This window comes from Eubalaena glacialis, chromosome 8, assembly GCF_028564815.1.
Source record: "Eubalaena glacialis isolate mEubGla1 chromosome 8, mEubGla1.1.hap2.+ XY, whole genome shotgun sequence".
Taxonomy (NCBI): Eukaryota; Metazoa; Chordata; class Mammalia; order Artiodactyla; family Balaenidae; genus Eubalaena; species Eubalaena glacialis.
Genome location: NC_083723.1, coordinates 84,829,278 through 84,841,946, shown reverse-complemented (window position 1 = coordinate 84,841,946; position 12,669 = coordinate 84,829,278). Strand labels below are relative to the sequence as shown.

General features: G+C 45.3%; 1 protein-coding gene across 4 annotated transcripts in view; it reads right to left on the bottom strand.

Moving 5' to 3' along the window:
* The window catches only part of BMPER (BMP binding endothelial regulator), a 373,674-nt gene that overhangs the window by 221,295 nt on the left and 139,710 nt on the right, over positions 1-12,669 (bottom strand). For all 4 annotated transcript variants that reach the window (XM_061197906.1, XM_061197903.1, XM_061197904.1 and 1 more), the window contains exon 3: positions 717-816. In XM_061197906.1, the coding sequence (XP_061053889.1) occupies positions 717-816 (100 nt within the window). The remainder of the gene's footprint in view (positions 1-716; positions 817-12,669) is intronic.

Sequence of the window (12,669 nt, the reverse complement as noted above, 5' to 3'; positions counted from 1 at the left end):
CTGAGGATCTACTGAACACAAACAAGACAATGAAAAAGCACATCACTGAAGTATCTGTGTGAACTTCTGGATGCCATGGAAACTTAACCAGGAGAGTGACGGATGAGGGCTGGGGGACCTTGAGCACAGGCAGCATCTGGGCAGGTTGGAGAAAAGACCTGAGCTAAGGCAGAGGCAACCTAGAACAGTGTGTTTGAGAGAGACAGGCGCGCCGGAGGGCCACAGGAGATGGGGGTGGAGTAAGGGCATTTTAGAGATGCTTCAAAGACAAAGGGAAGGACTTAGATTTAATTTGGAAGGAAAGAAAAAACTTTAATAGGGACCAAAATGATAAAAATTGGTCTAAAAGACCCTTCTGGCAGAGGTGGGCAGGGCGAGCATAGAGCCTGGAAAAACTGAGTGTTGAAACTTCGTGACAGAACAGGCTTGCGTGCGTGTGTACCAACCTGCAGAGGCATCATGTTTACATCTCTTCTGTGGCATTTTAACAACTTGCCTCAGAAAATAAACCAACGATGCAGATGCTCACCATACTTTCATCCCCTACTAGGAGGACCCCCCTTACTACCAACCCCCCAACACTCACACACACAGCAGCTTCCCTCCCAACACCCACTTGCGCCCCAGCCAAGAGCTCAGTGAAGAGAAAGGTGAGAGAAAGGGAAATTAAAATGCCTGCAGGAACAGCCAAAAAAGGCAGCCAAGACATAAATTACCTTTGCACCGCTCACAACAGGCTCCCCTCTGCTTGATGGCCAGGGCACAGTCTCTTGACAGCACTGGGCACTTCTCTCTCTTACAGGTCACTTCCTTGTTCTAGGCAAAAAGGACAAGAAACATTTGAAATCAACTTCAAAACAGAATCCCCAGAATCCTAGCACATGGCTGAGGTTTTCCTAGCTTCCCTCTTCCTATCTTGCCTTCATCTTGGCGAGAAAACTCTGTGATAGCAAATGAGATTTTGCTCTTTCTGGAACAAAAATATCCTTCCAGGAATAGATTGAGATTAGGGGCAGATGAAAGGGGATGAAAAGTCCCTTCTTTACCAGCCAATTTAACCTAGATAACCGAACTCCGAGAGAGAGGCTTTCTCCCACCCTGCTCTAAGGTTTCTTTTTAGTACACACTATAGAAATGATAATATTTGTGTAAATCATATTTTGCCCATTGGGCTACCTGGGCCAGGACTGCATCGTGAGAGCAAAAATATTTGCACACGGCCGTCCAACAATCCTTAATAGTAGAGTGAATTAAAATGCAGCAATCTAAAGTTCCAACTCAAATAATGACAAAGTTGAGTATTGAATCGGCTCAGTAAGAGGAAAAATAATATTCCCTATGCCAAGCAGAGACACAGGAGTCAGTGTTTTATAGCTGTGGGACAGCTGCATTATATTAGCACTTATGCTCATGACAGTGCGGTAAGCATTTGCATCTTTGGTTTTATCCTGAAAAGTTAGCTGTTAAAATGACCTCAAGAAGATCCAAATAAGATGCATATACCCGCTTGGAGAACAGGATGCACATGGACCAAAAACACTATGTCACAACACTTCAACGAGATTGGAGCTGTAACAAGGGTCTACTAAATGCTAGGTGCTGTGGCTTTCATTCCTATTAAAATGCTGTGAGATAAGTATTATCATTATCTCTTGCTTATAAACAGGAAAACTGCTGTTCAGAGAAGGTCTATGACTTTTTCAAGATCATACAGCTTTGCAGTGGCAGAGGTGGATTCCAGTATTGAGCTCACAAATGTGTACAATGCCCACGCCCTACTCTGAGTTAAGGCTGGGATGACCACATTCATTGCCTGATTTAGGGAGAGATCAGAGAGGAGCAACTGACCAGCCCTCTGACCTCGAGATGAATTCAGAACTCTCCTGGAATATGTGCAGGAGAAATCCTGACTCAGCCCTGACAATGACCTTGGGAAGATTCACAAGTGTAACCAGTATGCTTCAATGTCAAGAGTAAGGAAGATCTCCCCATTTCTATTCCAGCACCAAGGAGGGGTGTGAGGGGGTGAGGGGTGTGAGAGTGTTTAAGTGTGTGTGTGTGTGTGTGTGTGTGTTGGGGACCTGGGGTCCAAGCTGAGCCCATACACCAAATTCTAGCTCGAAAGCAGTTCTAAGATAAAACATGTTACCTTCTGTGCTGCCCTCCAATTCCCTAGGAGTTGCAGAGCCCCTCAAGATGTTCCCAGGGTCTAATTCTAAAATGAGTCCAGATTGTCATCTCCTCCCTTTTTGAATGAGCAGAACCTCCGAGAGTCCCAGAACCCCACTCCCTCCAACTCACTAATCACCCCTCCCCCAGAGTAAGGTATATGGAGCCTGGGGACGGGTGAGCCTCGCCATTCCAACAGCTCTATTTCTACACAGTCTTGTTGTCTCACTGCGCTGATGGCTTTGCAAGGCCACTGAAGCATGGGAATAACGAGCCCACCCCGATCGGTGCTGCTCAAGCGTCCCCACGTAGAAAATGGCCATCATTACCAAGGCCAATGTGGTAAACACACTGATGGGGCCGTCCCAACACCTGCCTGGCCACTCAAAGAGCGAGCATCAGTTCTCAGCCACTGTACCCACTCCTGCAGGGCTGGTGTGCAGACCTTCTGTTTTTTCATTTATTGGTTACTGGTGTCTGATTGTAAGGTGTGGTTGACCTGAGTAAACCAGTCTCCTTTTCTTTCCCCCTTTTCGGTGCGTGTTATGTGATAAAGGTTCTCATAGGGCTAATCTCACTGACTCCTTAAAATCCCGTGAGGCAGTGATCCTCACCCTTGGCTGCTAATCAGAACCCGTGTGCAGTTCTTAACAAAGCCCGGCACTGTCTCCCATTCCCTGAAGCTCAGATCTGATTTACCTCAGGACCAGGCTCCCCAGGTAATTCCAGTGTGCAGCCCAGGCTGAGAACCACTGCTGTGCGGGGAGCGTTCTTAGTACCAGCGGGGCTGAGGCGGGCTCGGGAGCTGTCCACAGTCCCGGAGTGAACGGCTGCCTGCAACCTGAACCCAGGTATCCTGGCTCCGAGCCCTGCCACTCTCCTTCCCTCACCCTCTCTTCTTCATAATAATGGTGGCATCATGACTCACTGTAAGTCATGGCCCTTTGATTTATGTTCATATTTTTTTCTTAAATACAAACGTAATACACAGTTATGGTCACAATTCAAATTAAAGAGGTATATTCTTAAAAGTTAATAGCGCCCTTTTGCCACCACCAGAGTAATCGAGAACAACGATCAGGTGTCTGTGCTGCTTGGCATTATGAAGAGTGACTTAGCTTTGCAAAGTGCAGTTACTCGAAGCCATAGTTTGATACCAGCTGCCCCACCCAGGGCATTACCTCAGAGCATCTGTTACCTCGGCTTTATGCCTTCAGCAAAGCTGGCTGCAGCCTTAAGGAAAAGCCACCCCCCAGCCCCCAAGTGCATCTCCTCTCTGAAAGGAAGACTCCTCAGACACAAGGAAGTAAAAACTCTAACAGTAGTCAGAGTGGGTGTGAAGTCAAAATTTGGGGTCTCATGTATAGGAAGACACACGGTCTCTTACATATAGGAATTCTTTGCTAAATTAGAAACCTAGCAGCCAATCAAAATCCATAGCAAGATCCCAAGATCCATAATAAATAGCTCGTAATCATAATTCAGCAGAAAATTTATTTCAACCAGATGATTTGTAGATTCACTTCTGGAATTTTTTGTGTACTCACACACACACACACACACACACACACACTCACACAGAGAGCGTAAACCTAAACCTTAGCTGTAGGTTTAGTGAGATATTTTTCCCCCTTCTGATAACACTTGGAGTTTTTTTATATCTACCAAGGGTCACGCTGGTACAGAGCTGCCAGACCTGATCATTTCCCAGCTGCCTGCTTGCATGGGTATGGAGCACAAGCTCAGAATCCCAGGCCCTCAAAGAAAGAAGGAAAAACTGCAGAGAATCGCTGGTGAGAGGCTGATTCCTCCATCTTCTTAATTGAGTCCAGCAGCTACAGAGTAAATTCAAGCACAGGTTAATTAAGACCACTCACTTTGCTTTCCCTGATTTTGTCAAGAGACAAAAACACTGGTCTTCAAGCCAACAGCTCTGGTGAGAAGGGGCACATGCAAAGCCGTGCCTTCAGGACTCCCTCTCCACTGGCCGCCTCATCCCCACGTGCACCAAGTGTCCTCTGCTCTTACTCAAGGTCACAGCTCCTTCGGTTCACGTTTTCATTCACAAAATGTTTTCTGACACTGACTCACACTTACTGAACACTTTCTATGTATCAGGCTCTGTGCTAAGAATAGTATATGCATTATTTCACAAAAAAATTCCACATCATCCCCATTTTACAGATGAGGAACTAATATTAGTAAACTTGCCCAGGTCACACAAGAGGCAGATCTGGAATACAAATAGAGGTCCGACTCCAAAGGCACGTGCTTAAATGCTGCACTTTGCTACTTCCCAGCATGCGGGATACACACAAGAACTAAAGAATGTCATAGTCCTAAGGCCCCAGGAGAGATTAATACCTTCCAGGTGGTTCCACATATGCGAAATGAGCTCTCTAACAAGAGCTGAATAACTCCAAGGAGCTGTGTCATCACCAACCGTGGGAAGGTCTACAAACACCAGCTGTTTTCTGGTAACAAGGAAAGATGCACTATTTTGTATATTGATAGGTATCTATGCCTATCACACCTCTGACAGCCAGACTCACATCCCCAAGCAAATTTTCCCCAAGATTCCAGCCTGAGTTTGAGTCTCCCCAAAACTAAGCCACAGAAATGGTGGTAAAAATGCTCTGGAGGAAAATGTCAGAACATTCTTAAAAACCAACCTAGCCAGTGCCTACGAGTAATAACCGCCATCACATTTTTCATTCTCAGTCTCTGTCTCTCCATGTTTACCACTTTCTAGGGTCAGCCAGCCTGTGATTTACCTGTTGTCAAAGGCATCTGTTTGCATTATTGCCTCCTTTCAGAAAGACCAAATATATCAAAATTCAAAACACAGCCTCTGGGGGCACATGAAATGAAGTGCCAACAAACAAAAAGAAAAGAGGGGCATAGGGAGTAATAAAGAAAAAAACTTACATGGCTGGCAACAAAGCTCTATAAGGATGCGAGCCAAACCACAGCTCCGGCCGCAGCCAAGTTCAAACAGGATTCCAGCAGCCAACTTGCTGTATCTAAGATCTGCCACTAGATGGCAGCACAGAGTTCCCTGCGCTTAGGAAATGTGCCAAGAAACCCGCCAGTGCCTCCTGAGCATTTTTCAGTGTCTGGCATGGAGGGAAATGATCCGTCACTGATTTGGCGGGGTGGTGGGGGGGCTGGTTAGAGAAGATAGCAAATTGCCATTGTGAGATTTTCCTGTTTGCTTTTCTCAACGAGAAAAAAAAAAATGTTTTTGAGATGCTTTTGTTTTATTTCAAGCCAACGTCTTGAAGATATTTTTTTTCTAAGATTCTTCCAGGCGCAATCCTATTATGGACTATGGAAAGTATTACCTGACCTTTCATTTATATTTAAACATAACAATAAAATAAAAAATCTGGAGAGGACAACACAGCAGCTGATATGATGAGAGTGATCAGGGAGAAACGTCGGCTGGCAGATGCTGTATTTCTAGACTATGAAACAGCAACACAAATCTCTTGAAATAAGAAGGAAAATGAAAATACCTGGTGCCTTGCCTGCTGATCCTCCATGTGATTAGCCATATTAGGAAGGTGGCAGACCACATGAGTCTCTTGCTCTAGAAGATGGTGTTATTTTCCTTCCATCCTTGTCTTTTATGAAAGCAAAGCCTGCCTTGGAGGCAAATAGCGGTCATTTGGCGAACTTGCAAATTCTAAGTGCCAAATCCTTTTTCAGAAAATCAAGAAGGCCGTGAAGTTTTAATATTTTTTTCTACCCAAATGAACAACAAAATATGTCAATAAAGCACATGGGCCAGGTGATATCATTAGAGAGGATGAAGAGGTAGAAGTGACTCTCTTTCCTAAATTAAAAACCCTCCAGATTACCCTGCCTTGCTGCATATATGCACACACCCCTGTGTCATTTCCTCACTGTAGTCTTTTTTAGGGAGGGGCCCTATAGATGGATTCCCCTATCAAAATGCAAATAGCCATGGGGCTGGACCCATATTAATTCTGAATAAGGGGTTCCCTCTGTCATCAGCTACTGTCAGGGGATGGATGCCCAGCACAGTGACTCGGAGAAGTAAAGGAGTGGAAGTTCTAAAGCAGCTGAACCAGAGGCTTGACCCATGTGCCACTGCACCCAGTGCTGTGGGAACAGGAAAGAAACCACACAGCAAGCTTCCTGTCTATGGTCTAGAAATGTACACGTGCTTAGAGGGGACAAGACATCAGATGTTAGCAGATCACACAAACACTGCAGTGTAACTTCTGGCACCAAGTGAGAACTACAGAAAAGAATTCCACCTTGACTCAAAAGCTATCGCGGTCAGTGAGCACAAATAGACACTAAGACCCTTAATCAAATTCTCTTTATTACAGAATTTGTTTGAAGTGCCCACACGGTAGTGTTTCACTATTTGAGATTCTCAAAATTGCTCACAGAGGAATTTGTTTTTAGGAATACAGATGTTTTGTGTCAAGTTTCCCAAGGAGGAAGGTGATCCAACATCAGCGCATGTATTCTCCTTGGAATTCCCAGTCTCCCCACACATGTAGTCAAAGAGGTCAACTTTTCCTTGAAGTGCTCCATTGTAACCCAATTCCAGCCCCAAAAGAGCCAAAAAGGAACTTTATGGTACTTTCGAACACCAGTCACAATTTCTCCTAGGCAATATTATAAAACGTCTCATAAACAGAAGAATAATACTTCATGTTTACATAGCACTTTTCTTCTAAAGAGCTCTGCAGCCATTATTTCATTAATCCTCACAGGTTTCCTAAGATTTGCAGTCGGAAGAATGGCACACAATGAAGCTAAGTGTCTCAGGTCCCTCAGAGCTAGCTAGTAGTGAACTTGGGAAGAGAACTTGGTTCCCAGACCTGGATTAAGAGGATAGCCAGGGAGGTTAGTTGCTAAAACACAGCATTAAAATTTATGGGTGCATCATATTAAAATTAGGTTAGCTCCTACATGACCGTTGAGAGTTCAGGACTAGATTAGTATGTAGTTGAGCGAGTCTGGAAATTTTCTGGAAAGACAGGCCACCTGGGGCGGACGTGTGAGGTCTCCCGCCATGTTCCCTGCCCTGTTAGAAGGTAACCTGTGAAAGATGCCATAGAAGGGATGGGCCAAAACTCAAATAAACAGATCTAACTGCAAAACGTTACAGTTCTAGAATGCAGAGATGTAGACAAAAACTGAAAGAAAAGATCCAGAGGGGGCAGGCTTCATTGATGTCACCGGTTTTGAGAATCCAAAAAGTAAAGTGATTCCCTCTCTGGAACGTGTGGTCCAGGGAAATCCTTTGCAAGGGAGCATGAGCCTCAGAAGGGAGACAACACAAGTTTGTACGTGCTCCAGCTAGTCTCCTCTGGACAAAATCTGTTCTTAATCTCTTAGAAAATAATCATTGGGGGGGGAGGGGGTGGAGAGACTGAGATAGCTCAGTGGTTGCCAATGTCAGTAGTAAATGTGATTGATGATTTATTATTTTAATTAAGCTTTGACTTGCTTCTTCTTTGTTACTGATAGTACAATTGACTTCTCCATAACTCCTGCACAGAAAGAGCTGGGAGGAAAAAAAAAAAGAAAAGGAAAGGCAGTTTGGGACACTCTGAAACCTTAGTGTACAAGTACGAGGCTCTGGGCCATGTCTCTCAGCTCAACGAAAGTTGAAAAAACACTAGCAAAACCATTTCTAAAGCGAAGAAAGTGCATTTGATAGGGAAAATAACCCAAATTTCCCAGCTGAGATCTCTTCTCTTCCCCAACTGAGTGAGGTCAGTACAAGAGGTGGGAGGCATCTGAGGTCAGTAGAGGTGGGAGGTGTCAATGGCCCTTGCTTTTACTTTATTTATTATTTGCTGTAAAGAGTCATGTATTTTAATCAAATTGAGAGGAAACATAGCCTTTTTTATTTATACAGATATCTACCATTTCTGATGTTTTACATTACTTCCTGTAAAATACAAGTTTCCCGGGCTTCCCTGGTGGCGCAGTGGTTGAGAGTCTGCCTGCCAATGCAGGGGACACGGGTTCGAGCCCTGGTCTGGGAAGATCCCACATGCCGCGGAGCAGCTGGGCCCGTGAGCCACAATTACTGAGCTTGCGCGTCTGGAGCCTGTGCTCCGCAACAAGAGAGGTCGCGATAGTGAGAGGCCCACACACCGCGATGGAGAGTGGCCCCCGCTTGCCACAACTAGAGAAAACCCTCGCACAGAAACGAAGACCCAACACAGACATAAATTAATAAATAAATAAATAAAATTAAAAAAAAAAAAAATACAAGTTTCCCTCTCATATTATTTCCCTACAGCTTAAAGAACTTTCTTTCGCATTTCCTGTAATACAGGTCTGCGGCAATGAAGTCTCTTACGTTTCTGTTTATTTTAAAATATCTTTGGTCAATGGCCCTTGCTTTTAATGTAAAGTAACATTTCCAGATCTTTCTGAACCACTTCCCCAGCCGCCACCACTTTTGCAAATCCCTTCAATAACCAAAGTCACAGAGCTGATCCATCTCTAACCAAACAATGAAGTGGCAATAATAGTTTTCCAGGCAGGTTGCTGAACTATTCAGAATAATAGCACCTGACATTTATGGAAAATCTATTATTTGCCAGACTGCTGAACACGTTTTGTGTATTATGTCCTTTTTAACCCTCACAACAAACCTCAGGCACGCACTGATTTACCCCTATTTTACGGGTAGAACTGAGACTCAGGGAGGTTAAATGGCTTACCCAGCTTCACCACGGCAGAGATTCAAACCCAGGACTCGCTGATATCAGAGTCGGTGATTTCACCACTATGGCACACTGCTTGGTTTAGAGGCTAAGATGAGCCATCTCTTCCTTGCAGCCAAGAAATTTAAATGTTTGGCTTTGTTAAGCACTCTCCATTTTCAGACCATTATAAACCTTAGTTTGTGATTTCATTTTGAACACAAGAGTAAAAATAGTGCCTTTGAGGAAAGACAGATGAAGTCTCTGACTTAAAAACTCAAAACAAGTCTCAGTCTCTGAGTGCCCTGTCATTTGCCAGACAGACCAGAGTCTGGACCAAAAGCCTCCAAGTCCTCAGGTTTCTTCCTTGAATTGAGCCGGGGCGGGGGCGAGGGGTACTTTCCCAGGAGGCTGGCAGCATCCCACAGCCACACTTTTGGAGTCTTTATGTGAAAGCATCTTGCAAAACATCACACAATTCATCACACTCCATCTGGGAGTGTTATTCTTTCTTCCCCCAGTCTAGGCTCGGCGAGCCTTTACCCCAGAGACCTGGACCCTGGCAAACGCGGCCTCCCCTGGCCCAGCTAATGGTGCAAACTCTGAACAAAGCTGCCCTTGAAGCCCAGCCATTTAAAAGACTTTATGAAGCCCACTGGGGCCCCCCGATTATTTTGCAACAAGTCATATCCCATGAAGAAATTCACTTCTCTGCAACACAAAACAGAGGGAGATTAAAGAAAAAGGCAGGGGGGAGTGCAAGGGGTTGGAGAAAAGAAGTAAGACCCCCTGTTGTTCTGTCTGGCCAGAATCGTGTCTTTTAGTACCCGTATCCTCTACCAAGACGATGTTCTCATGATATATGGCCCTAATATGTCACTAGATGACAGTGTTCTCCTGATACTGTACCTTGAAAATATGACACGTGCCAGCAGAAGCAACGGGGGATTAATAAGGAGGCCCTTTTTTATATTTAACTTACCTAACATTTCAATTATTTTTTAACAGACTTTAGTTTGTTGGAGGGCTTGTTTGGGGGTCCTAAGCCGTTTAAAGATTTAGGTCTGGCTTTTCTTCTTTGGCCTTTTCAAGGGACTCTCAGAACAAAGGAACACAGGCCATTAGACTGTCCCGGCTACTCAAGTGCAGCTCTGATTTAAAACAGGGCAGTGTCAAATAGCTCCTCATCCTGTTTAATCATATTTTGAAATAGAACCAAAACATTAGCGAAGGCAGAACACAGAAGAAATAACCACCAAATAAAAATAGTAGCCCAAAGAAAGTAGCACTGCCTGGCTGTTATTATACCGTACATCGTATAAGCAAGGGATCTGCTGGCACCACTACATTAATGTAACTGGAATGGATTGAACACAGCGCAGCCAGTGACTGAGTGCAGGGGACTCTGTCACAGATGCAGCTCTGTGACACCGCTCAGGCTCCCAGAAGCAGGCTGGAAAATCAGAGGGTAGACTGTGTCCCCTTCTGCCAGGGGACGGGAGCCAGGTATGTGAACGGAGAGGAGTGAATGTCAGCAGCCTTCCTTCATGTGATCCACATTCCCGAGTCTACCCTTTTCTCCTCCCAATCAAAAGGGACTCACACAGCTGGGATGTGGCATGGAGTCAGGGCTGCAGAGAAAACATCCACAGACTCCCGCACAGGAAGAAGAAATGAACCCAGGGTGAAGGCGAACACAGGCTGCAAAGCAATACAGCCTCGTGTGCAGGTGGCCCAGCTACCTCTCCCAAGACCGTTGATTATTTTACGCTACGGGCACCCTTCGGCACATGACAAGTAATGAATCAGCTTTTTCCTCTGCCCCAGAAGAAAACAAAAAAGGGAGGTGGGGTGAAAGTCTGTGAATATTTTTATGCCTTTCTGGTGAGTTCTTTAGAACTAGCAAGAAGAGGATGGGGGTCTGACCCCAACCACCAGCAGGATCGACATCAGAGGGCATCATCAGAGGGCATTAGCCAGGCTTCCCAGTCTCCGGGACAGCACAGAGGCTGCTGGCCAGGTTGGCAGGGGCATCAGAGGAAGCAAGGAATTAGGGTTAAGGAGTTAAAAATAACAATAAAATTGGAGTCACTTCCATAGGAAAGGTCGTGATATGGTGTTAAGGAAGGCCACCTGGAGATGTTATTTCGGCAGTCCCTTTTCTGACTCATCACAATATAACAAGCTGGGCTCCCCAGGTATCCAAAGAAGCTGTGAACTCAATGGACCCTTTTAATTGTACACACAGATGATTCTCTGGCAATGAAGAGCGAACACATCCAAAACACGGAAACCGAATGTCTTACATCACATTTGTGTCCTGCCAGGGTGATTGGTGGTGACAAACCACTTCTTCTGAAGACCAGCCTTGGAGGGCTGTCGCCCTCTCGTCAGTAGATGTCTCCTCCCTGCGTCTTCCACCCACAGTGAGTGGGACTCACCAGGTCCTCAAAGGCCCCCTCATTCCTGTGGGTCAACAGCAAGCCACTGAGCATTGTTTGCACAGAAGAGAACAGAAAATTTTTCACGGGTTGCCCATGAAAGCCTGCACGCTGTTGGGAGCTACAAAAGTACCTGATCTTGACAAGTGAATGGAGCTGACATCACAGGGAATAGGCAGGGCAGAGGAGCTGCTCGCAGCCCATCTGTCATCTTGACAAAGTAACTTTCTGGTCACTACTGAGACACTTTTCAAGACATCTGTACAATTGACCCCGACCACCAGCAATCACAGAGGCTTTCAAAGGGACCCCTGGGATGGCAGGCTTTAGGGCTGGTTCCTGCCGTCCTGCCTACTGATAATGGTAAGGACTGTCTGATGCATCAGGTGATGGAAACATCCCTGCTCCTGGGCTGTATTCACACTGGTACTGACGGCAGAGAGTGGCCGGTTAGCCTGAGGAATGTCAGGCAGGGGAGCAAGGGGGCAGGAGTCCTCTGGCCAGATGGAAGTTCACAGAACTGAAAAAGCCAGCCTCAAACAGCAACCCCCATATGAAGGCAAGCCTGTGAGGAGCTAGGGTTGGTCTGACTCACTCACCAGGGCCATTAACAGCATGTTGTCTTCACCAAGTCTTCCCCAAGGGCCACATGCAGATGTCAGAAAGAACTGGAGAAGCCACAGATTTATTTCATAGGTTTAGAATGTAATTTTAATCCACTAGCTTCCCCTTTCAAACTCATTAATCAATGAATGCCAATTTTGCATATAATCCTTTTCTGATTAAGGTGTTATAAAGGAATGAAAATGACCGGTCACCCATAAAACACCATTAACATAAACTTGTTGCTAAAGGGATTCACAACATGTGCCCCATTTTAAAAAAGAAATGCTTGGCCATGATTTTTACCCTTCATCATTGCTTTTTTTAAAGGGTTTCATCATAGGACAGCTTCTCCGAAGCTTTAACATCTAAAATAAGACAAAATTGTCAACAGAACACAAATGGTCTTTAGAAAATGTGACATCTTGGCTACGAACTTGGATTTTTCTGTAGGTTAAACCTTTGCACCGCAAAATTCAAATCTACCTGAATAAAAATCCATGGATCCGTGTAACAAATACTGTTGAGCCCCTGCCATGGGCCAGGCGCTGTGCCAGGTTTTTGCTGAGAACAGAACACGTGAATCAGATCCATCCTCTGCCCTAGAAGAGCTTCCAGTCTTCTAGAGGGGCCAGAGCATAAACACGGCAAAAGCACCTCACATGCTGCAACATGAGCGGATGCAGTCCTAGTCATGAGTTCAGAGGAGGCGAAGGTCTGTTTCAACCAAATTCCACAGCCATAAACTC